Raw genomic sequence first — 26059 nt, forward strand, 5'->3', positions numbered from 1 at the left:
CGCGCACGAGCCGGGCTGCCGGGTTGCGGAGGGGCTCTCCGGCCCCGCGTATCCACAGGGCGCCAAAGCGCGCGCGCCCGCCCGCCCACGGCTCTGCCTTGGGTGCCTCAGGGCGGCGCGTGGCGAGACCGTTAGGGCGGGGCGGCCGTTGGGGCGGGGCGGCCCTTAGGGAGGGGCGGGACCGTTGGGGCGGGGCGGGACCGTTGGGGCGGGGCGGCCGTTGGCGGGGGCGGGGCGGCCGTTGGCGGGGGCGGGGCGCGGCGGGCACGCGCGGGCTCCTTCTCCCCCTGTTCTTCCCCCTTCCCCCGCGGGCAGGCGGCGCCATTTCGGGGCCGCGGCTCCCCCAGCTCGCAGGCGGGCTCCGAGCTCCGCGCCCGCGGCCACCGCCTCCGGGGCGGGGCCCCGCGCCCCGCCGCGCGGAAGGGGCCGGCGCGGGCGGAGCGCAGCGGGGCGGGTTGTAGCGCGCGCCTGGCAGCGGCTGCAGCGGCGGCGCCGGCATGGGACGACGGGGCGCTGCCCCCTCGGGTAGGTGCGGAGCTGTCCCGCCGCCTGCGGGCGGGCGGCTGAGCCGGAGACCCTTGCGGGAGGGCTGTGGGGGCGCCCTGCGCCGTTAGCCGCGGCAAGCGGGACGCTCGGCCCGGGGCGAGAGTCTCCCTGCGCCCGCGTTGCTGCCTCGGGCAGCCCGAGCCTGGCCCCGTGCAGCCGTGCGTACCTTGTCCTGCGCGCGGGATACTTCATATCGCTGGCCGCGTTTCCTAGGTGGCCGCGGGGCGTCGTTTCCCCGGGAGTTTGGCTGCCAGAGCTCTCTGCGTCGCTGGCAGCCAAATCCAAGATGTAGGTGGGCGTAAGCTCGCAGGACCTGGGCTGAGCAACCAGCGGAGTCATTTCTGACCCGGAGCGGGTCCCTCTGAAGGTCATCACCTGGCATCAAGCAGTGTAAATATTTTTTTAAGCCCAGGGCTAATTTTGCTATCGTTACTCTCCATTCTGAAGAAATAAGCTGTGGAAGAGGTGCTGTTTTCCGCCTCTGTCTTCCCTGCCACTGCAGGTTAGCAGAGCAAAGGGATGAGCTAAAGAGAAGAGAGAGGTAGTCCCCAGTGCTGCTTAAAGGTCTGCCTCTGTTCCTGGTAGCAGCAGTGGTCCCGGCTTTTTCTGCTCTGGGAAACCAGTTTTCCAGTCGTCTACGTTAAATACAGTTACAGTTTAGTAAAACTATTTACTTAGTGCCCGCTAATGATGAGGAGCTGGAGTTAAAGACAATGAATTTGTTTATATACATGTATATAGATACATATATATGAATACGAACCATTGTTGTATAAGTGTCTAAGTTGAGATCATGTGCGTTTCACTTTATATAAAATCAAAAAGCTAAAGTTCCCTGATGACAAAGGATCTGTTTCCACTGCCTGGACCTCTGCAACCACTGTCATGAGTCACCTTTATTTTGTGCTTGTCACTTGTACCAAGGTGCATGGTTGAAGGTAGCTTTGGCCAGGCTGCCTTGGGTTCAGACTGACTGCATGACCAAAACAGGAACAAGATTTGCTGGTAAAGCGTCTGCTTCATCTCCCTCCACTACAGCCTGTGGAGCAGTTGACAGCGCGAAGGTCAGCACCGGTATGGCTCTGTATGGGTAGCCCTCCCCAGCAACATAGATAGGATGCCGCACAGTGGAATTTATTATTTTCTCCCCCAGAGTTTAGTGAGGATTGTTCCCCATCCTCCCCACAGTTGCGTTTTTCCTCTTCTCCCTCCCCCTCAATCTGCACCAAGCTGATAACTGGATGCATGCGGCTTGGCACAGTACAGAGGTTGCTCTGCAATCTTGATTTACTTCCTTGTGCATAAAGCTTTACAACAGCATCTTAACTCAGATTATAGCTCCCCATGAGATGGGGTTTTCTGCTGTTACACAGGGTTGAACTTTTCAGAGGAATAAGTTAGAGCTCAGAACTTCAATTCTGGCTGAGTTTGGGCAGTGAGGTGGGGCTGTGGGAATGAAGGAATTTTCTCATTCATAATTAAGGCAGTTAAGTCCCATTTTACAGAGCCGAGTTCATATGCGTTGCTAGGCAAGCCTCTTCTACCAGACTTTCCACTGTTGTATTTTCACTCCTGCTTAGGTCCCCCTGGATCAGACTTGCCGAATTTCGAATAACACGAAGATAAGTGAGCACGAACTGTACTTTGAGCGTCTGTAATGTCATATACCTCAAAAAGTCAGGCATTTCAACCCCAAAATTGATATATTCTTGTTTCCTCCCCTCTTTACATATGAAGTGAGGGTAGTATCACCTTGCTGATGGAAAGCTGTGGAAATAAGTGCTTAAGAGGCACTATCACTAAACGCTGGTGATGGTGAAACTAATAATTCAGTTTCAGACTAGTGTGTGGATAGGATGCAGTAAGCAATATGAGGCCTCATGTTAACAGCAAGCATGTTAAAAGTGGCTTCCTTTTTTTGAATATTCATTTATGTTTATGACAATGAATGTGAACGGCTTAGTACTGAGTGAAATTAGGACACATAGGAGACTCTCCTGTGATGCTTTGTGTATCGCTTGTTGTTTCAATCCACTTATGTTGGAGAGAAGGGAAAAAGAAGTGAATTAATGTTCGTTCTTGCTTTGTTTTGTAAAACTCTGTGGGCTTTACAAAAGATAAAGGGCAAACAAACAACTTCTGCCTCACTGAATTGGCCCTAATTTTCCTTGGTGGAAAAAAAAAAAGGGATAGCAAAGTTATCCCTCCCTAAATCGTTTGTTGCTTGGCTCATAGGGCTGTTTTGGTGTTCTGGTGTGGTTTATCCAAGTCATAAGCAGGAGAAGCTGTAGCCATGCCAGACTCTGAGTGCTGGGACATGCTGCACCTTTTGGCGTAACTTGCTGCGTTTCACCAGCTGCTGGTCTGTAGAGCATGAGATGGAGCTGGCAGGAACGGGCTTGTGGAAGGTATGACTGGTGAAAACGCCTGCTCACTTCTCACTCGGGGATTATGCCTCAGAGGAGAAGATTGCGGCTCCGAGCCAGAACATCTCTCTCCAGCTTGGCATTTTTCACAGTTTTTATCACTGATTTATAGAAAAACTGGTGCTAGATGTGGTTTGGGAACCGCAGCCGCCCTAGAGAAAAAGACTGTCACCTAAAATCCCAAGTATGTGAGAAATAAATGAATAAGGAGCAGTGCAAAACTGATAAGACGCAAAGAAATTGTATAGGACAGTAATGAGAAATGTATGAGCTTGTCTCTCTGCTCATTATTAAATTAGATATTTGTTTTACTCGGCAGATCACTAGCAGATGGCTGATCTGCTGCAGAAGAACTTCTACTGAAATTACATGTTCCAAACATGGTTTAAGAGACTCCGTAAGCAGTAGCCTCAGCGTTAGCGAAGGTTAAGGACTGAGGGAGCACCAACATAGCTCTTCCTTCATTATCCTAACACTGTAATAAAGTGATTGTAACTTGTACAGAGGAATTGGCCATAACTAGATACCGTTAATAGTAAATTAACTGATTCTGGGGTAAATCATCTTGCTAACATGAAATTATCTCTCTCCATATAAGGTTAGGCAATGTGCGTCTTGGCTGTTTATAATCAAGCTGGCTTTCTGACCCCTGCCCCAAGGCTTGCTCAGCTTGTGCTTTTGAATCTTTCACCCCTGCTGTGTTCCGGTTCAGCATCTTACTTTCTGCCAGCGTGACAAAGCTAAATAGGGCTCATGCTTCCCACTGCTTTTTGCTTTTTTTCACTTGTGCTTTGTTAAGCAAAGTTAGTATACGGTTACATAGTTATACGTTAGTATATTGGGGGCTGCTGCGTGAGTTAAGGTTATGTGATAGATCCAGACTCAGGGCTGGAACAATAATTAGCTGGACAATTATTTATATTTAGCAGATTGGTCTTATACTGAAAAAAATGTGTGAACTTTCATTCGCTTGCTGCCTCATCTGTGTAACTGGAATCCAGTCTCTTGGGACACATATTCCTGTCTGGTCGGCTTTAGTTCCAAGGCTCTGCCCAAAGGGAAAAAATGAAAAAGGATACTCCAGAAAAAGCTGAAAAGGATGAAATATTCCTTTATATAAATAACTGTTCCCCTCCCCCAAATAAAATCCATAACTGTGAGCTCTTTAAGGCTGTTATGTTGGGTCTCTCCAGCAGACAATCAAGTATCCTGGCATACAAGGACCCTGGACATTTGTGAAGGGCATAGTAGTAATAAAATGCTGGATAAAAGTATGACTTAACTTGAAGGAATCGCTCTGAATAACACTGCGCTTACTAACTACAAATCAGTCTTGTAGAACACTAGTTCTGCAGGGGGTAGTGCCAAATTTATTTTAAAAGCAGGGTTGGCTACTCACTGGTATTAGCCCAAATCTTTTTGGAGGCTGGGCTTGCTTTTCCGTGCTGCTATAAACGGGGAGAGGTTGCATACAGGCTTTTTTTAAGGGTAAATCTACTAAAACAGAGGTTTCCTGGTGTGAAAAGTGACTTCTCTAACTCCCCACTGGCAGCAAAGCAGCATTTATCATCCTGTCATGGAAGGTGATTCCCAAGGTCATGTCTGCTTGGAAGCCTGCCTTGATTTGTGCTCCCATTGCAGTGACCTTCATGGTTCACTGCAAGAATGCACAAATCCAGTCTCAGCTGGTAAAATAAGAGAAGCTGAGGTTATTTCATGAGATGGCACAAAGTTTCTGCTGGTTTTAAATTTCTGAGAGTGCTTAAAAGTTTCTCATTAATGATTCTTAAAGGAAATGAACCACTATGGAGGAGGAGGGAAGTTTTTCCACTAATTAATACTTGGTTAAAGTGTAGGACGACCTGTTAACTCTTCCCGTGGTGAAAAATCATCAGTGAAATTCCAGGGGGATATGTGCTTAGGCTTGTGTTGCTCAACATAGTTATAAGTGATCTGGGAAAGAGGTTAAATAATGAAGTGACGGCATTTGCTGAGAATTACAAAATTAGGGTAACAGAAACAAAAGGTGACCCGAGTAGCAGAGAGCTCTCACTGTACTTCGTTGTGAGCAAGTGATACTTGATACCAATAGACACAAAATAATGCGTGTAGTGAGAAACAACTAATTGCATCTGTACAGTGATGAGGTGTGAAGAGTCTGTGCTGTTCAGGGCAGATAAACTCACTGCAACTCACTCAGCACCGGGCAAAGAACAGGAAGAGGAAACAAAACAAATGTCATGGTGCAAATCCAGCCCTCCAGTGAAGTATCCTGCATCTTTGCCCTTTTCTCTTGTTCTTTGGCCACTGGCAACAAGCCTCTGTAGGAGCCAGAAACAGTTGTCCCTGTTTTAATCCTGGGGGTGGGATTCAGCTAATTTAACTGTGGCCATCTGAAAGCTGGATGGGTTTCTAAGCTCAGTGGGGTGATCTGCCTTTTTGAGGTGCATGCCTGATGCCACTGCCTGCAGAGAGGACCTAAATATTTTGCTCCTAGGAGGCAATTTAACATAGGCAAATCCCATTTCTATTGCTCATATTTTTATAAGAACACTGACAATATGGAAAGACTTCGGAAAAGAGCTGCAGTGATACCTTTGAAGACATCTTTCTTCCAGACTTAGGAGTCTCTGCCAACCCTGGGAAAGGCTAAAACATGATTTCATTATAGTAGGTCAGTACTTGTAGGTAAGGAAATGTCCCTTCCTAAAGGATTCTTCAGCTTTGCAGCAAGAAAGTCTGATGCTTCTTTGCTGGAACCTGGTGTTGAATTGGAAATCGGAAATAATGACACTAACATTTTTGACTATAGCTGAAATCTGTGTATGTGTGTGCATCACTCCTGGCCAAGGGGCCTGAAAATTGAGCACAGCTGGCAGTTCTCATATAAGTCCTATGTACAAAACCAGCACCTCACATGTCCTCTTGGTAGGACATCAAAATATGCTCTGGGTTGTATATGTAAGAAATAGTTCCTTCTGGAATTCCTGAGCACTGAATGAAAAGTTACAGCTTTTTAGAATTCTGCTCAAACTATTTGGGAAGGTAAATTGTGCAAGTAAGAGCAAATTGTAAATTATAAAAACCCTTTCGTGGGGTTCAAACTGGTCCATGTTAACAGTTTATTTTAGCATGTCTGTTGAGTTCAAAAGTGGATTTTGTGCAAGAATTTCCTACCAGCTCTACTGCTGATGGAGCTCCACCATGACCAGAGCATTTGTTGATGTTCTTAATATTTGGGCTTTTTTTCTAAGATTTTTTTTTTGTGAGTGATTATATCTAAAATTGTACAGAATTGCCTGTTGTAATTACACCCCGTCCATTCTGGTGTTCTTACCATTCTTGGCTAAAAGGTCAACAGATTCTTCATATATCAGATGAAGTTCACTAGGTCAGGGACTCATTTATGGCCTAGCAAAAGTAGAACTTCAGCTGGCAAGATGCTGTGAGGCAGGAGTTTTGGAAATTAGAGTGGAACCCAATGTCTGCATCTGTTCACTTCAAGCATGCATTCGGTGATTTTTGTTGTAGATTTTGTTCTGTAGCTTTGAGAACTAATTTAAACTTTGTGTGTCAAGGTGATTTCAACTGAGTTCTTTGTAAGGCGAGGAAGAGAAGACAAATCTGAACCCAGTGTCTCTGTATTTTAGAGAAAACCTTTTGTTCTGATTTGCTGGGGTGACTGTTAGAGCCTCTGCTCCAAGCTCCAGCTCCCAAGAGACTGTGAAGCCCAAGGAAAAAGCAAGTTGGGTGTTAGGTGACGTAGCCACCGCAAGGGCCAGAGGGCCATTGGAGCAGCGCCTGCTCATCTGTGTGGCCAGAGACCCTTTGGCCTTCGTGGAGTTTGGCTCAACATCAGCTCCTTCACGAACTCCAGCAACTGAGCGAGTTGCATCATCTGTTCTGATCTCCCTCCTCAAATTCTGCATTTGCACGTGTGCTTTTTAACCTTAAAATTTACTATATGCTGACATGAGCCAGATTGCAAAAAAACTCATGGAAAATCATGATACATTTTGGGATTGGCAGCTATTCTGTGCTGTTAATTTGAATTAAAGCTCATATAAGAGAACAAGGATGCATCTCCCCCCCCACCCTTTATTGGATGAAATACTGAAGATTGGTGGAAAGATGTGTTTTATAAGAATACATCGTTTGTTTCTTGCCTGCTTTTGTCTTGTATAATGAATAGAATTGGTGATAAGGCTGCAAGAAGATTTTTTTTGCCTAATTTGAAGCTTGCAGAGCAGTAGAGGTCTGTGCTGTAGCTTTCTAGATCACAGCTTGCAGGAACGTTCTCATGCCAACAGATTGTCATTGCTCAGTTACTTCACTCCAGCATAATCTTTACATGAATAGAATTTCTTGTGTGTTTTATAGAATAACCTTTTATATCATTAGCATCTGCAATAATTTTTTCCCTTGGAAAGTGATTCATGTCTTGTAGCAGATAGGGAAAGACTTAAAAGCATTATTCTGTAGTTGCACAAGAAGCCCTATTCATTCACAGTTTACGCTGGGAAACCAGTGCTGTATCCTCGGGGCTGGAGCTGCTTTTGTGGCAGCAGTCCTGAGCAGGAACCCTGTAGATGGGCTAGCTGAACTGGGGTTGTTCTAGAGTCACAACTGGAACGAAACAGCCATCCAAGAAGGACAAAACACAAGTGTTTCCTCTTAACGCGCTCAGTCTTTCCATTGCTGCTATTCATAAATAGTAGATTTTAGTCACCAGCAGAAAGTCCACAACAAAAGCCCATTCAAGCAAAGTTTGAGAACAAATTCCCACATCTGATAACAGAAAGATTTGTCTCAGGCTTTGCCTCGACTTGGTTTACGTGCTGAATCATGCTTGCTGCCTCATTCTAAAATTATATTTGGGCGAGCTGCAAGGTGAGCACATGCTACTGTGGTTGAATAAAGCCAGGCAAGAAGCAAGAAAAAGAGTTTCTGCCCTGCATGTGATTGCATTTGTGCTGCCTATAGAGTTTTCATATTTTTGTTCCATGTAGTATTTCAGCACATTTTTGCAGCTAGTGAAAATAAGATACATCATAAACCACTGGGAAGGCACTAGCTAATCTGGCAGCAAACAGGGTATCTGTTTTCTGTATTGAATCTTTGATGACTCCCTTCCTTGATGCAGCAGCAAAGGTGCCTGAGCAAGGATGCGTGACCAGAGGCAGGAGGAGGTGGTAATGCTGCGTTAGCTTTGACAAGTTTTTGTCTGGATTGTGTTGATTCCTGGATGCAATAGTGCCAAAGATGCACACAAATGGGAAGGAGAGTGCAGAAAGCGCAGCTGGAGGGGCCTGGCTTATACTAAAGCAAAAGGGGCTGAATATTTATAACTTTTCTTTTGGAAATGCCAGGCAGTTTGTGGGTGGTGGAAACTCAGGAGAGGATAAGCAGCAGGTCTGTTCCCTGAGAAGTGTTGCGGAGAAGACCCTCCCTGGCAGACCAAGGCTGAGCAGCCTTTTTGGCAACGTGAAAACCCGGGTTCTCCTGTCTGAACACAGCCCTGTGAGTCTGAGCAGATGAAGACTTCAGGGAGCCAATAGCACTTCTTAAGCCGTGGCTTTGATTCAGCAGAGCATTAAGCACCGCTGAAGCCCCAGAGTCAGTGACTGGAGGGAGTGGAGTCTCGTTACCTCGCTTCATGCCTGACTATAGGCACCGCAGGGCTTAAAAACGGTTCTGCAAACGCCCTTTCCCTGGGCAGCCTGAGTCACGGCTGCGGCTGAGGCGCACCCCATGCCTCCCGGCATCCCTGGAAAGGCCCTCCCTGGCCTGGGGGCTTTGGGGCAGTGCCAGCGGGTGGGCACAGAAACCTGCAGGGAAGCTGGCCCTGGCTCAGTACCGAGCTCGGCCCGCCGTGTCTGCTGGGCAGGTGGCAGCCTGTTACAGACAGCAGTGCAGGAGCTGGAGCGGCCACTGGCTGCTTGAAAATGCAGTCCTTGTGATCCGAACAGCTTGTGCTGCTCTAACTAATTGCAATGAGTGGACATGACACATTGCAAATTCCCTCCAATAATCTTAAAAACACTGCTTCTCAACTCAAAAAATGCAAATGTTGGGCAGGCTTTGGCCTTTTGCAAAATGCTCAACACTTACCTGACCAAACAGCAGCAAAGCAACCCATGCTGCAGTGCAGTTTGCCTGGGATTTCAGTGTGTTTTATGAAATGGATTTGTGTTTGTACAGCAATAGAGGGTGCACAGAGTTTCAGTGGGGTGACTTCATTTGATTGTTGATGCATTCATGAAAGAGGGAGTGATGTCTAAAATTAAAGACCCTTAAATCCAGGATTTCCTCTCTTCTAATAATGCTCAGCAGTCTTTGTTCATATGTGGTGCAATTCTGACCATGGTGATAAGAAATGCAAGTAGAAACTGCTTCAGCTAAGTGTAAAACAGTTTGCATAGGCTTAACCTTTATGAAAATATTACTTTCTGTTCTGCATATCTACTCCAGTGAGTTATTTAATATTATGGAGATTGTTATAGCTCTTTAGAATATTTTGCTTTGGTCCCAGAGACCTTTGTTAAAGGCTAATAGAAGCCAATGCAGCCTTTGCTAAAGGCTGTGTGTGTGTGTGTGTGTGAGTGTGTGTTTTATCCAGGGATCTAGGGAATCCTGTAAGTACTTTTCTCTGTTTCTTTTTGTCTTTAGAGTTTTGTGACTAAAGTGGAATCCAGAAGTCTGCAACACGATCAAAATGTCTTGGTCCATTAGAATTAAATCTAACACTTTGCCCAACTGGTTGGGGAGAAACAAGACCAAAAAAAAATAATATGAGAGGTTAAAATAGAGCCATTAAAATGGCAACACACAGGCAGCCCATGTATAAATATAGGCCAGCTCTTCAGCTGTGTTCTTATATGGCAGACCTGGGGAAAAGAGAAATGTCAGCGTACTCTTAATCTCTGCAAGCCTGCGTGCTGGTTATAAAGGTCTGGTGCCCTATGTTTGGTATTAAACAGGACCGTATATTGCGTGGTCATTATAATGACTCTCACCTTTGCTCATTGCAGGGACCTGCCTTGCTGGATTGAGACAGGGATCACACAAGCATACTGTGGATTTTTTGTCTGTACAGGCTACATGATTGTGGTCTATTTTTTACCGATCCACTCTAAAAGAGAGAAGAATCATCAAGTGAAAATCATCATCTTGTCACCTCTGCCTGAGAGCTGGCTGAATTTTATGACGCCTGCTGGGGAAACTACCTGGTCTGTTAGCAAGGGAGCAGCTGGGGCTGCGTCTCTGCTCACCCAAGCTCCCCGCCTGGAGTACAGTGATCGAGTTGCTTTAAGTCAAACCATATGTGAGTTGCACTAATTGCTGTAACCATATTGCAGATACCACTCCAGACTTCTCTAGGCGTTTCCAAGACAGTAGTTTCTCATGTAGTGTGAATATTTTCAACTGACATTTGAATGTTTCCACTCAGTCTGGTGTGGCTGTGAAAAGTGGAGGGTGATATTTTTCCTGCTAAATTCATGGTGAATTTTGAAGCCTTCCTATCAAGTGGGATCCATGATATGGCAGCAACCTACAGGCTCATGGTCACTACTGTGAACTGCTACGGCAGCGTGGTAATTGACCGTCACTTTCAGCACACAGTGCATTACTGCACGGGGACTTGCCAGCTCTTTAAGCAAGATGTTGCATGTATAGTTGCTCATCACAGTGTTTGTGCGGCGCTCAATGTCCAAGATGCCACCTTAGACCATAAACTTCCTGTTTCTGAAAATGGCTTGTCTGGAAATGAGGACTATCAGCAAATCCTCCCAAGTAATCCAAGGCTCAAAAAGGGATCTTCAGCACAAGCCACTGGCAGTTTAAAAGACATTACTGGGGAGGCAATAAACCTTGCCAGTGGTAAAATAAAGGAATTCTCCTTTGACAAGCTCAAGAACTCTTCCAGTCATGTGGCCTACAAAAAGGGGAGGAAAGTTCGATCCGAATCATTCAGACAATCTTTTGATTTTGACTTGATTTATGGACACTTTAACAATGATGAGAATTGCCCTCCATGTGGCTTTTTGCAGAGCCCCTCGCCTGGGGAGAAGTGGCAGGAGAGCAATGACTCTCCCGAAGTCGGCCTGAATTCCATGGCTCCCTTCACCCCGCAGTCCTCCTTAGAAGAAAACATCATTACCCAGATTTTGGAAAAACACAAGCTGGATGGGTCCTCTGGTGGAGATATTAAGGTGTGCTTAGATATCCTGCTCAAGTGTTCAGAGGATCTGAAGAAGTGCACAGACATCATAAAGCATTGCATCAAAAAGAAGTCTGCAGGCAGAGTTAGTGGAGGGAACAGCAATGATTCCCTGGCCAGTTCCGAAATGATATATATGAATCTGATGACAAGATTTTCTTCATACCTAAAAAAGCTCCCCTTTGAGCTCAAGTCTCCTGGGCTCAAGGAAGCTGGTGACTTGGCAGACTTGGTTAACTGTTTCCATGGATTGCAGCAGGCTCCCTTTTCCACAGTATTTGGAGATGAGCAACCCCCCAGGTATGAAGATATCATCCAGCTACCAGCTTCAGGAACAGCTCCTCTCAGCCCGCCAGGTGACCAGGGTGACGTGACAAGCACCACTCAGTCCAGCCAAACCAGCACTTTGAGCTTGGCCTCAAACTCCCTGCCCAGTGTCACGCAGGAGAGCAGTGTGAGAGCAGTGAAAGATGCTTGTGCTCTACCTCAGTTACCCTCCACAAGCCCTGCTGACTGCACGTCTTCCACAGAGCCTCTGTACATTGAAGAAGAATCAGATGGGGAAAGAGCATTAAAGAAGGTAAAGAAAGAGGAGAAAGGCAGCTGGGAGGGTTTAGAGTGCAGCTACCACCCAGATGTGACTGCCAATGTTAAAGCAGAGCATGCTGCAGGGGGAGCTGATGAACTAGTCCACACTTCCGAGAAAATGACTTTCCTAAAACCAGTTTCAGATTCTGTGCTGGGTGGTGATGCCTCTAAAGTAGGAGAGATATGCAGCAAGACGGACAAAGATGAGATAGACAAACTGCTCCTGGACTTGGAGTGCTTCTCGCAGAAAATGGAGAGTACTTTGAGGGAACCCTCTCTAAAGCTGAGTGAACCTGCCCATTTGCAGGTGTTTGACTGGCAGAGTAGGCAGGTACTACCTCTGTCCCTTGAACCTAAAAGTGAACCCAAAAGCAAACCCATTGATCCCCCTAACCCTTTGTCAAAAATCATGGAAACCAATGGCCATAAAATTGAAGACGACGACAAAGCCCTCTTACTGCGGATCCTCGAAAGCATTGAGGACTTTGCCCAAGAGCTGGTGGAATTCCAGGCAGGCAAAGGAAGCTTGTCCAAGGAGAAGGAGGTGATGAGGATTCTTCAGGAGACTTTAACCCCTCCGTCGCAGTCCCTCCTTGTAGGGCAAAAAAGCTGCACTGGGAATACCCCCAAGGACTCCGTCCCAGCTGCGATTCAGCAGGCCCCAGAAGTGATCAAGGTAAGATCCAGGCTTCTGACATGAAGTAAAGTGAGTGGGAAAGCCCTCGGCTTGGGCTCTTGTTGTACCAGAGCTGTGGCCACCCACTTGAGAAGACCCTTTCCAGCCCTAGGGTTTAGGGAATAACTGCGTCTTCCGGGATACCTTTGCCTCTAGCCAGAGCCCCGTATAGTGTCTGTTTTAGTAATTCATGTGCATGCCTGAATAATATGTAAATATGTTGCATTTCCTTAGGACTTTTAAAACTATTATCAAGTACTTGCACACACACACACACACACACAAAATCCGATCTAACACTGATGAAAACACACTGCAGCTTCCAGTGCGAAGGTTATGGCAGTTTTAATACCTCTCAAATCCCAGGCAGTGCAAAGGGAAAGGGAAGGCTGCTTCAGAACAGACTGCTGGCTAAGCGTGGCCTGTCTCTGTTGGAACAGGGGGCTAACTTACATCAGCAAGAGACTGTCCCTCTGTCACAAACCCACTTATGGTTCTCCACAGGGGAACAATAGAAATACTTGCCTCTTCACTTTCAAAACCAAAATATTCACAAACTGGGAAATGAATACTCTAAAAGCCCATCGATTTTGTGGAGCACATAATGAGCACATGGAACTTGCCTGAGGTGGGCCAGGAAGCACTACCTGCTTCAGACTGTCTGACACTTCCCATTCTGAGATCCCATTTTCTGTTGATTATCTCTTAAACCTCTAACTATTTGGTTTAAAATTTCCTGTCCTGTGTGCCCATCTTAAACTACTTTTTTTTAATATGGTGTTTTTAAAATAAATGTTTCAGTGAAAACAACTTAGCTGCCTTTAAAACGGTAGAAAAAAAACATTTTCTGAAATAATAAACAAGTAGAGGGAGCAAGATTTGTAGTGCAAGATGAGGTTGTTTGTTTTGTTTCAAGATTTATATTGTTAGAAAAAGGGAACATGTTTGCATGGATGAGCTCCTTCCATCAGTCTCTGTGACTGCAAATGTGAAGTCCCCTAAGATGGTAAAGAAGGGTTGGAAACCACTTAATCTCTGGGCTTGATGCAGAAAGGCACCTTTTTATGTGTTCCTCTGCTGGGTGTCTTTTCTCAGACATTGCTCGTGGTGCGGGGAGCTCGAAGCAGCAGTCCTGCTTCCCACTTCTTCCTTCCCCATGCCTCCGCTTCCCACTGTGTGGCTTTGGATCTACTCTGGCACTTAAATAAACTCTAAAAAGTGGCTTCTGTAGCATCACAGCAGCTTAAACTTTGACCTGACATAATTGCACTTTGAGAAAATGCCTTCGAAATGTAATAGAAAACTTATCTGGAAAGTCATTTTCATATGCACAAGCTTAAAATTGTTTTGATCAGATGTTGATATTATCTGCCAATTAAGCTGTGCTCTTTTTCAGACAGGAATTGTTCACACTTTCTAAGCCCAGATGGTTTTTTTAAAAAAGACAGTTTTGTATAATAGCAGTTATTAAAATAAATGAAAATAACAAATGAATCTTAAATGAATCTTAAAGTATCTCAGGATAAAAGATAACAGGAAAAAAACAGAAATTAGATTAATAAGAATTGAAAGAGCTAATCCTGGACACTTAGGTGGATGTTCACAGCCCATGGACTCTCCTTGTAATTAAAGGGCGATGCACAGACTTTGCCTGTGTGAAGTTGGTCTATTTTAAAGTAAATATCAAAAGGTAAAACAAGGCCTTTTGATACATGTTGAGTTTTTCAGCGTCATTGGCTCTAAAAGCAACAAGAAGTCACGCTGCTGCTGCTGAAGTTGAATATGTTTTGGAAACAGTTGGAGCTGGTGCCCTTTGCAGCTGTACAGAGTGCACTGAATTGTTGCAGCCAGTCCTGGGGGTACAGCTAAGTCCTGTGATAATAAAACAAATCCCAGCTGGACTAAACCCCCTGGATTAGGTGCAGGTGGGATTCTTTCATGCTTCGATTGTCATGGAAAACAATATGATTCCTCTTAAAATCTGACATCTCCCGCCTTCATGCTTTAAACTGGGTCACTTGTCGGAAAGAGTAACTTCTAAACATGACGGTCTTTTTTCACTTGGTCCATAAGCTGTTGATGCAAGGTTTTTATGCTGCAGATTTTGTCCAGGTTCAGAATAAGCAAAGGGAGGCTGGTCTTCCTGCTCGAGGTAGCTGAGACCTGGAGCTCCTTGCTACAGGGCGCTGCAGTTACAAAAGATCTGCACTGTTTAAGAAAGTGTGCAAATCTGTGATGGTCAGAGCAAATCTGCGGTGGTTGTGCAGATCTGTGATGGTCAGAGCATCCTTTGGGAGAGGCTGCTGTCTACCTGTAGCCCAGGGAGTTTTGCAGGTTTTTTGGTCCCATACAGGTTCTTTCAGCAAGACTCAGTGAGACCTTTTCAGCAGAGTTTCAAATGGAGTGTTTTATTAACAACAAACCTGCTGGCTGGGGCCCAGGTGTTGCTCTTTGTTGTGAGGCTCAGAAAGCCAGCTGGCAAAGTGGGACTCCTGCCATCAAGCAGGAAAACGGATCGAGGGATTCGGTGCTCGCTTCTCTTGCAGAGTAAGAGCTGGACACAGGTTGCTGTTAGGCATAGAGCTCAGCACTGCTGAGTGATTAGGAGAGGGTGAACATGCTCTTAGCAAGCCTAGACCAAGTCTGAGCAAGAGTTTTAAGCATGATCGTGTGTAAGAACAGACTATTATCTCTTTGGCTCGTAGAGCAACCTGTGTCTTGAGAGAGTTATGGGAAAAGTGAAGAGGATGACGTGTTTTGGTGTCATTCTAAAACCATTTGATTAAGAACTGCTTCAGAACGCCTGAGTTTATTTTACGAGGCTGTCCTTAAGTGCTCGTTTGGTGTTAAAGAAACTAGATGATTTACTTTTTCCAACCAAGAAGGAAAAACTGAGGTTTTTTTCCAAAAATTATAGCCTCTGGTCTGGAATGGAGATAATGCTGCTCTCCTGCTTCATCACCTCAGAAGCAGGGACCTCAAGCCACCACCACCGCTCGCGCGCACGGGGGCTGCTGACTCCAAGTGTGAACCTCGGCTTTCAGCCCTGAGGCACATAAATAAGAACTACTGGGGAAGAGGGTATATTTAGCCACTTCTGCAGCATGGCTAATTTTAGTGCCCTTGGTAGTGGTGGTGGGTGCTTCCTTTCCCGTGCTTTCCTTTCCCCTGGCCTATTGCAAGCCAAGGACAGATTGTCTGTCATGCAGCCAGCAGGGAAATAGATTCTGTTGTAGATCATGTTTCTCAATTAAAGTGGTACGAGAAGGCAGAAGACCCTGGTGGTACTGAAAGATACTTTGAATATTGATTTAAAAAATAAATAAAAAAGGAGGCCAGGTCTCAGGAATGAGATACAGTCTTTAGATGCCCTCCTTGGGAGGGGAGAGAAGACGTAGCATGGTTCTACACAAGACTTTTTTCCATATTTTGCCTGTAAAAATCAAAGCCAAGGAAGCAACCTACTGGGTTTGACGTGGCTTCCCGCAGAGTCCCCGTGCCTCTTCTGGACAGGGAAGCATCCGCTTAGGAGCTCACCAGGATGATGATCAAGGAGAGTTCTCTGCGGATGGACCCAGACTTAGGAGGGGAACTAGCTTTCCTTGCAAAAGGCTGCGATTTTGTTCTTCCGTCTCGATTCAAGAAGAGGCTGAAGGCATTCCAGCAGGCCCAGGTTTGGACACTCTGTGTTTTGTTTGCTTTTTCAATTGCTTTGTATTTTCTTTGATTGGATTGGAGACTCAAACTGTGTCCCCTCGAGCGTTTCTATTTGCAGAAAGTTATTTGCAGCTAGATACCAGCAGGTTTAAAAATAAACCTTCCCGACTTAGAGTTCAGAGTTAAAGTGTCTTTGTAAACAAGGGATAAAATTTAACTGCAAGGGCAATGATTTAATAGGGAGAAATAGTTGAAGGCTGTTAAGTCTTCGTTGCTTTTTTTTTGTGAAGAAAAGCTCTATTTATGCATGCTGCTTTGATTGCTCCGACTGTCTTGTGCCGCCTGTAGAATGACCACAGCGTTCCGCCGTATTGACGCAGTTGTTGACTCGGTTGTTCTTTCTGCTGTATGAATTTGTGCATCCTTTCAGACAGTGCACATCCCTGTTAGGAAAAAATGTATTCCAGTAAGCGAGCAATGTTTAAGGTGACTTTTTCAACAAGAAACAGCATGTACCCCCCCGTCCCCCAAGGAGCTGCCAAAGAATTTTCCTACCTCTCACTTCTTTATTTTTCACAAGTGGTTTCACATTTGTAACAAACTCCCTGCTGCCTTTGCAGGGGCCGCCACCTCATTATACCCATCCTGGAAGATGCTTCTCAATGATGCAAATTTAAAATCCACTGGAAAGATTGTGCTAGGGAACCATATGCTCCTAAGCTATTTTCCCCTCATTTTTTGTTCACGTTGCTGTACCTTGTTCCTTAAATGAGGAAGAGAAAGACAAGCTTCAGAAAATGCTCTTTCTATTCCTGCAGTAGGACCTTTGGAGGGAAAAATGCCACTCACAAGCTCTGCCCCTACCTTGTTTGCCATGGACGGAGCAGGAGTTGGCAGCTCAGCCTTCCTGGGAAGAAAGCAGCAGCAAACCCGGGTCTAAACTGGCTCCCTTCTTCTTAGCAGCAGAGGCTTAGCAGCATTCCCTGTGTCCACGCGTAGATGTCCAACTTCTGCTTTGGGTTCGGGCTGTGGATCAGGAGATAACTGTAGGTTCTGGGGGCCTGACTTCTGGCTCATGTGGGCCTGAGGTCAGGAGATGCAAGGAGCAATAAACCCATTTCTGAGAAGTATCTTCAAGACAAGCATCACTGTTAGAGGAGCTAAGCGGTTGATCCGGCCCCGCAGCGTGTTCCAGCTCGGTATTGTTCGGCCAGACGTAATCCCGCAAGACTCCGGCGGGGATTTCCCTTGGCTGGAGCTCTGGGAGTAAAGCCACGAGAGTCTGGGCATGGCTGGAAAGCTCCCTGGTGAGGCAGGGCTGGGGTGGTGGGAGGATTCAACTCCAGTGTTAGTACAAGCAGCAGCTCCGTTACTCTGCCCCACAGCCCTCTGCAGCCCCATAACATCTTAGTTTGGAGCTTCAGACCCCGGGGTCCTCCCTCATGGTCCCCTCTGAGCCCCAGCATCACTCTGGGTTAGGCACAGAGAAACGCAGCCTGTGATGGAGCAGGAAAAGTCAAGGAAGATGGGAGGCAGAGCGGGTGGCAGGGACCAGGATTGCTCTGCTGAGGCCCATACTGACCCTAAAAATCCCTACCGATAAAATCGGGAATCCTGAAAGCTGAAAATAATCTTCATCAGTTGGCAAGATGTGGGAGAGGAGGAGGATTTAAAGAAACCTCAAAAGGCTCCAAGTTCAAATATTGCGTACGGAACGGTCACAGTATGGAAGTGCTTGGGCTGCCTATGTATACATAAGGGCACAGGTTCCTGCTCCTGAAATGGGACAGCAAGGGGAAAAGAAAGAGATTCTTGCTGCTGAAAGAAAGAGGAGGGAAACAAGTAAAAAAATCCCTCTGCCTCCTGCTTTACAGGTCTCTGAGGACCTGCTTAGGAACTATTTTAATTTGCAGAGAAACCAGGGCTCGGAAGCTTTCACAGTTCTCGCCTCTTCCCCTTTGCAAAGGTAAACCAAGAGCATGTTGGTATATCCAAAAAATTCCATGTTCCCAGAAAATAATACGGCAAAGAATTTGATTCTGTTTGTCACATATGGTCCTCTGGATTTAGTGAATTTAGACTTGGCTATTTCATCCTAAAACAATTGTTTTGAAATACTAGGAATAAATGTAACAAACCTAAAGTTGCAGCAGTATTTACTTTTGTTTCCTTACTAGCCTCTTATCGCGTGCTGTTATAGTAATAATAAAACTCCTGCACTTGAACCACTGTGCAGTAGCAAGTCACTCACCTTTACCCAAGAAACATGAGTCTGCATGGCAGGGCTGGAGAAATCACCCTTCCTGGGCCTTCCAGCATCTCGCTGCAGCTCATCCTGTAATGATTTCCTAAAAGTTTCCATGTCTGAAAAATTAGCTATTTTAGGATGTCATTATTTATATAAGGAATACAAATAGCCTCAAAGCCCTGCTTTCCTCTACCCCGTATCAAAAGCGTTCATGAACAAAGATAAGAAGATTTAAGAGGTCTGACAAAAAGACGAGGGCTTGCAGAAAGATTATTCTTTCTCAGTTGGAGCCGTAGCTGGATCTTCTGTACACTCTACCAGCTATGTCCTGGGGCTGCCCGATGACTTTTAGCACTCCTGGCTGCTCATAATTGCTAAGATACATGGCAAGGCCAGCACTATATCTTTTAACACAACCTGCGAGGTGATACTTCATTTGGCAAAAGGAATGATATTCCTGGGAGGTGAAAAATGGTGGTGGTGTGAAAGTCACTTTGCTCATATATGTGGCAAGACATTTGTGTGTGCAGGGTTCTGTTTCTAACGGGGAAATAACTGATGAGCAGCTTTTGATGCTGTGTTCTTTATGGGCCAGGATGACATAAGAATGTAAGAAATGCAGAACGTTGTCCTTATTCTAGGGTACTGCTAAAACTGTAGTATATGTGCTCCTATAATTAAACAGTGTAACATTATGTGGTTACCTACATAAAAAGCATAGGAACTGCATAAAAGCAACTTTACATCTGGCGTGTCCTAAATTTGCAGTGTTTGACGTTGCAGTAATTTTTGTTGGGTTTTAATTCTTTCTTCATCATCTAGAATACAAGCTATTTTCCTGATCTCCAGAGGTCCTTTCCAGCCTCATTGATTCTGTGATCCCTCTCTGCTCTTTATTGCCATGCTGCTGAAAAGTGTTTATGTCCCTCCTCTTATTTTCAGGTTCAAAACAAACCAGAGAAGAAACCGGGAACTTCATCCTCAGCCCCCTTGAACTCAGTGCTTAGCCCCTGTGCTCTTCTGCCTGTGAATAAAGCCACCAGCAGCGCCCCTTTGCCCATAAACATTCCACGTTTCTACTTCCCCAAAGGACTTCCGAGTGCCTGCACTAACCACGAGGAGGTCATCGCCAGGATTGAAGAAGCCTTTGCAGAGTTTGAAGATGAGAAAGCAAATGTCTGTGAAATGGGGAAAATTGCTAAGGTAACTTCGGGTTTTTTATTTTATGGAGAGAGATACAGACTGAAAGTAAAGCTAGCAAAATAACTTGCAGCAAGTGGAAAAAAGTGGAAAAAGAACCAATATGCTTTGGCTGTTTTGTATTCCTCTTTTTTTCCTGCGTTTCACTGCAGATCTGTGGCTGCCCACTGTACTGGAAAGCACCTATGTTCAGTGCATCAGGAGGGGAAAGGACAGGACGTGTATCTGCACACTCCTTTGTAACCATGTGGAGAAAGTGAGTAGAGCAGAATGCAAAATTTTCCTTTTGGAAATAACACCAGCCTGCCCTACAAGTCTGTCTTTTTCTTCCACTAGACTTTTCAAATCATTGTCCCTTCTTTAGAGTAAAATAAAGCACTTAAAATCTCCATAGGCTTAAATTTTCTTCCCTTTAACTTCCCGAACACCTGCTTGCTTTAGTAGTTTTTGTTACTATTCTTCTCAAGCATAATGCATAATAAACTTGGGGGTTTCACTGTCACTTTGACATGCTTTTGTCAAAACTTCTTTTTGAAATCAAGGGCTTTGTATATATCATGCTCAGTCAGAGGTGTGAGGTGGAACAGAGACACTCTTTTCTTAATCTTTGTTCTCTCCATGGTGATTCAGTCTGACTTTACTCTGCAAAACACCTGAATGATGTCTCCACTTCGTACTTGGAAAGAGTACTTTTTGACTTAGTGGTCACTCTTTAGCTTCTTGAAATGGCCAATAACCCTGAGTTTCCAAAATATTTCCTGTGATGCTATTGTCCAAAAACGCTCTAGTTGGCCTGGTAAAACTGCAAAAAATGTCACTGTGCTCGCTAAGTTCTTCTTGACACAGACAACTTTTTTTGTTCCTTGTGTTCCTCCAATCAGTTCCAATTAATCTCTTGTGTATGATACAGCATAATTTCACTCTCTCTGACCTGCACATCCTTCAGATATTTGCAGACTGTGGTCATTCCCCTCTTCTGTCTCCTTTCAACCACAGCATTTCCAAGCCATTTTTGTAAGCTTTCCTAACTTTAATTGCTCCTTTAGAAAGTTTTCGTTTTCCTCCTCCTCTGGTCTGCCAGGTCCAGAATTCTTCTCAGAAATGTGATAGTCACAAATCAAAACCACGTTCTAACCATATGAGCACAGCCAGAACTTTAAATCAGAAATCTTTTCTGTTGCTTTTTTTCTGTTAGTTGGAGTGTATGTGAGTTTGGTGTCATGATGTGAATGTGCAGCTAATAGCTTGTTAGTCACTAGTCTTTTTTTTTTTCTCCTGAAAGATTTATTAAGAAACAAAGACCTAAAAATAAAACTTTTTTTTTTTTTTGGTTAAAGTCTCCTATTAGTAAAGACAGATGGCAGAATTATTGACAACTAGGGACATTTCAGTAGTGTGTTGCCATATGATGAGTTTATGTAGTGGGAAGTAGTCACTAGAAGTAAATAATGAACAGTGCTTTTGCATTTCCACAATTATTAAAGAATAATAGATATTTCTGAGTAATTTATTGCTTTCCTTATGTCATATGAACAACCTAGTGTTTGATACAGCTGTTTAGTAGTGATTCGCTGAATGTCAAGGAATTACTAATTTTCACAAGTATTTCTATTCCTAATTAATGAATTGTCAGTGCTGCTACTGACCAAGATTGTATTTTATATTAGAGGAGAGCAGAGACAAGATTCAGTATCACAGATGCAAACTGTCCTCCTGAGGAATGGGCTGACATGCCTCTGAATATTAAACCCTGCTAATTCCTTCATTGGGCTGTTCTCCATGGCTTCCCAGGCACTGCAGCAGGATGTGCTGTCCTTTTGGAAAGTGATCTTTTTGCTTGAAAGTTTAGTCTCTGCACTTTGGCAATATTCTCAAACACTGAAACGTAGCAAAAGGTTAAACTGGAGAGCAGGTCTGTTACGGCATCTCACTGGACTGATTGATTTTTCTCTCAAAAGAATCAAAATGAATGCAGCCTTCAGTGAGAAACACCTTGTTTACAGCTACCACAAAACATGAAACACCTGGCTGCTACTGAAACATGGTGAAGAGTAAAATAGATGCTAGCATTTTGAGGTCAACTGTGCATAACAAATGGTGAAAAGTTTTTGTCATAACATGTGATAAGGCACTTCTGGGATTGCCTTTGTGGTTTGTGGTTGTTCTGTGGGACACAAAGCAGCTGAACTAACTTCTCTGTCTTGCAGGGTCCTACGTAACTGTCATGACGATGCGTCCAGGTTCACGTACCTTTTGGCGAAGCCCAGCTGTGACTGCCTAGAGCAGGAGGACTTCATCCCGCTGCTTCAGGTACCTGCAGCTGCTCAGCAGGGAATGGATGGGAGGAGGGAGCAATGCTCCTTCCGTAACTTTCTTATTCCTGTGTCTTTAAATGATTGCCAAAGACACACAGGCCTTTGGTTGGACAGCACATGGGTAGAGCTTATTTTGGGTTGAAATAGAAATCAACATTTTGAGTGAGCTACTTTGCATAAGTGCCAATGCAACTCACATCCTGCTAGAGTCACTGCGAACTGCCAAACTCTTATACTCTTTTCCCTTCTTAAGATTTTTAATTGCCAGTGCCTGATAACCAGGCTGAAATTCACCTCATTTCTCTAGATAGTTATTATGAAAAATACATCACACCATGGACATTTAAGCACAATATAAAGAAAATATATTAGAAAAATATATTATGTATATAATATATATAATAAATAGTAGAAAAATTTAAAGTTGTTTGGAAAGATAATTATTACTGAGTTGCTTAACAAGACTCTCAGATACAATAGCCCATAGAAATCTTTGTGAAGAATCCTGCAGTTCCAGTTGCTTTATATGCCACAAGACCTGTTGTTATGTGCATTTTGCTACTGATTTTTTTTTCTGAATATACAAGCTAAAGCTTATGCATCTTAACTTCATTTCTTTCCTTTTGTTTTATTTACATGTGATATCTTTGCAAAGCAACTCTTAAATCAAAGCATTGTTCTGTAATTGTGGCCGCTTAGTCTCTGGATGGATTTAGCTTTTTTTAATAGTCTCCCCATAATTCAGATCCTTCTGCTCCTTTGATCATTTTTTTGAGCTTTTCCACATATCCCTAGATTGTGAACCTTGTGTTACCCACTATACAAAACCTCTGCAAAGATGCTTGATTTTGAATGATTTGATGTCTGTGCTGGATGCTTCTCTCTCCCAAGCAAAACGGGCACTGTGCTGGATAAAATTTCTCATATTCCTCATCTTTTCTCCACTGGGCACACTGCCTTTCCTGACTGATAGCAGCTCTGTTATTTGCTACTGGTGCAGTTAGAGGCATGTAAAATCTTTTTTCTCGATTGATCTAAGACTGGCCATGTTGCATCATGATATTACACCATCAGGCTAGGCATCATGTTAGGCTGCCCAAGATCTGGTCATATTACACCCCTAAGGGTGTATCGGTATCTGCTCCATCTCTTTGTCACATCTTGCTGTAGACAGGGAAAAATTTTGAGCTTTTTAAGCAAGGGAGCCAGGTAGCCACACAGCAATTACAAAGAGACTCTGATTCATTCAAGATCTGAGCTGATTCATTCAGGATCTGAGCAGTTTCTCCACAGCTTTGGTCATGCATTTCTGGGCAGACTTGACTATGAGCTAGTGTTTGGCTTGCAAAAAAAACATTGTCTTGAGAAAGATAAACCTCTCTATTTGCATCCTAAGGTTCACAAGAGCTTGTTGTGGAGGGCATAAGAAGCAACTTCCTCAACCCTTCAGAGAGTCTTAGTTTGATGCTTAGATCGAACAAGTACTCCTATCTTCAGTAAGAGAGAGAGTTGCAAAGGAGATAGTTGCATGGTCAACTATTTTTTGCTTTGTCTCATTCAGTAAAAATGAGTTTTCATTCACTCACTAACTCTCTTCCTTTGTTTTTCTGTCCTTAAGTAAATCAAAATGGCCAACAGGTGCGTATTGCCTGGAAAATGTATTCTACTTTTGCTTCTACAAGGTTCACTTTATAGAGTAAAACAAATATGTCGTTTGGGTTTTATTAATGCTGCAAATACAGTTTCAAACATTAGAGAAAATATTGGTTTGTGAACACGATAGCTTCTAAATGTTAAATAAAAGGAGAAGAAAATCTGTTTCATTGTATTTGGTCTTGCCTTGCAGGATGTAGTGGAAACACATCCTGGCCTGACGTTCCTGAAGGATGCTCCGGAATTTCATTCCCGGTATATCACAACGGTAGGCTGGTTCCTTTGATCTTCTGTATTGCAGTCATACTAACCCTTCTTTTTGCCCTGTTCTCATCAGCAAATTTTTCAGTTGTTTCAAAAAATTTAATTGTAGTGTTGCTAGTAATGAGTTATTTTAAGAACAACTTCTCCAGGTAAAAATAATCTGCCTGTGTGTACAAGAGGTCATTCAAAAGGATCGTACTGATTCTTTCTAGTCTTAAGCAAATGTAGACAACCATTTTTGGCCTTTAATCCTGACGAAGGAAAACAAGAGTGATCCTCGTTTGATCTTTGAGAGCTGTGAAGCTACCCCTAATTCTGCTGGGCTTCTGAACATGGAGGTCTTTATATTTGAAGATCTTTGTGACTTGCAAAAGACGGACACGGAGTGTCCGTGATTTCTCCATGCTGAAAAGAGCATCCATTGCACAGAGAGTGCTCCAGTCCAGCTCTCCTGCCTCTCTCTTTTGCCAGTAAGCCTCTTTCATCTTCGAATTTGAGTTTTGTGACTTTTTTTTTCATTTTTTTCTTTTTATCTGTAGCTCTGTTCTACATTTGCAATCACTTGTGCTTTGCCTGAGTAAGTCTCTATTTTTTTCACCGTTTAACTTGTCTCATGCTGAGTATCAGTGTGGACGAGAGGCATACGTGTAAGATGTCTTATCTCTGCAGAGGTAACAAGTCCAAATAAGGAAAAGCCTATGGGAAAACTGCATCCCAAAAAGTGTTTCCAATTCGGTTGCCAGGGCCTGCGTGGGGGCTGGTTTTGCCAGCTATTGGCAACTGGAAGGTATCTTACTTGGCGGGCACAGGCTTGTCTCCTTCCCGTAAGGAGCAGATGGCAGAGAAACACTGTTGCTCTGGGCAAATCCTGAACCATCACAGTAATTTTTTTTTTTGAAAATGTGTAATGAGGATCAATTTAAATGTTTAGATTGACTTGAATATGACTGTGAGCGTCAGAGCATAATCAGCATGTTCCTGTGGAGTGAGACAGCAGACACGTGAAGCACAGTAACTGGCCAGAGTAGGTGTAATGTTATCCAGCAAGACATAGAGGTGCATGAACAGTGAGTGTGGAAGGTGCCTGGGGCACATGTGCCCTGATGTTTGCTGCTTAGGGCATATAGAGGAGTGAGAGCTAGAACATTTAAGGCCGTTGGATAGAGCTCAGGGTGCTGGTGGAACCTGGAGAGATGCCTGATGCTGTTTTATGAGCGTGTAAAAGTAATGCTTATTGCATTCCAAGTGTGCATGATCCGGTGTCACAGCCTCGGGGGCTCTTCCTAGCGTGTTCTGCTCACCCGTGTCTGCGTCTGACTGCAACATCAACCAGTTGGTCGTTGCCCCTGAGCTGCTCTAGGCACAATTCACAACTGTCCTGGTGCTGGCTGTTGCACAACAGGAGCAGCAGCACCAGTACCTTTCAAGGGAGGACCAAGGATACAGAGCAGGTGGGGATGGGACTGCTCTTTTAGTAGCTTTCTGCACTGGGGTCTACATAAGGTAGCAGAACTGGACCCTTCATGTGGACATGCAGCTTCTCAGTGCTGCTTCACTCTTCTCCACTGTGCTTTCCCACTTCAGGGAAGTCTTTTAGGCACCTTCACTTACAGCACTGTGACAGAGGTGGCTTCTGGTGGTGCTGGTGGTCGAGGTAATGGTGGGTAGCAGAGAATCTTACAAAGCTGCAATGTCCTTTGCATACTCCTCACGCTAGCAGAACAGTGCTGTTCTGGGCATCTGTGCTGACAAACTCCTCCTGATCTTGGTGTTTGCTGGACCATTTTGTTGGAGCAGAGTCACAACCTCAGGAGACAGCCCACTGGGTCAGGCTGTACCCACCAGGAATGGCAGCACTTGGCCGACTGCAGCAGTGCCCTTCCTCTGACACCAAGAATTTCTGCTCTCACACTTCCTTTCACAGACAATCTAGCACTTCTCTCTCTTTAATGCTATGAAATTCAGTATTTCCACCAGGAATAATGAAGGAAACAGCTTTGTCCCTGGATTTTGAGACTACTTGGATCCTTGTGATGCCTCCAAGGTAGAGTGCCTTATACCTACTTATAGAGACAGTGCTGTATTTGCTACAAGTGCAAGAATCACATCTTATTTTTGTGTTATAGATGACAGCCCTAAGGAGACACTGGCTTTTGTGGTCAATACTGGATACAGCATGACACTGAAATCACCTGGAGAGAAAGCCAGCAGCCTAGTATGGATGTGTATGCACATTTTAAATCCTTCTCTGCCACCATCTGCACC

General features: G+C 44.5%; 1 protein-coding gene across 2 annotated transcripts; it reads left to right on the top strand.

Moving 5' to 3' along the window:
- Positions 1–488: 488 nt before the first annotated feature.
- On the top strand, positions 489–25776 carry LOC148593612 (serine/threonine-protein phosphatase 2A regulatory subunit B'' subunit alpha-like). Of its 2 annotated transcripts, XM_088530293.1 has the most exons (7): positions 489–525; positions 10004–12457; positions 19305–19565; positions 19715–19818; positions 21770–21872; positions 23724–23798; positions 25719–25776. In XM_088530293.1, the coding sequence occupies exons 2-7, from the start codon at positions 10472–10474 to the stop codon at positions 25725–25727; spliced, it is 2538 nt and encodes an 845-aa protein (XP_088386419.1). In that variant the 5' UTR covers positions 489–525; positions 10004–10471; the 3' UTR covers positions 25728–25776. The 2 variants fall into 2 exon arrangements, with proteins under 2 accessions (XP_088386419.1, XP_088386418.1); XM_088530292.1 differs by lacking the exon at positions 25719–25776 and having other exon boundaries at positions 23724–23823.
- Positions 25777–26059: the final 283 nt, after the last annotated feature.

Source organism: Tinamus guttatus, unplaced genomic scaffold, assembly GCF_059628265.1.
Source record: "Tinamus guttatus ecotype Peru unplaced genomic scaffold, ASM5962826v1 Tinamus_guttatus_pri_ptg000364l, whole genome shotgun sequence".
Classification (NCBI taxonomy): Eukaryota; Metazoa; Chordata; class Aves; order Tinamiformes; family Tinamidae; genus Tinamus; species Tinamus guttatus.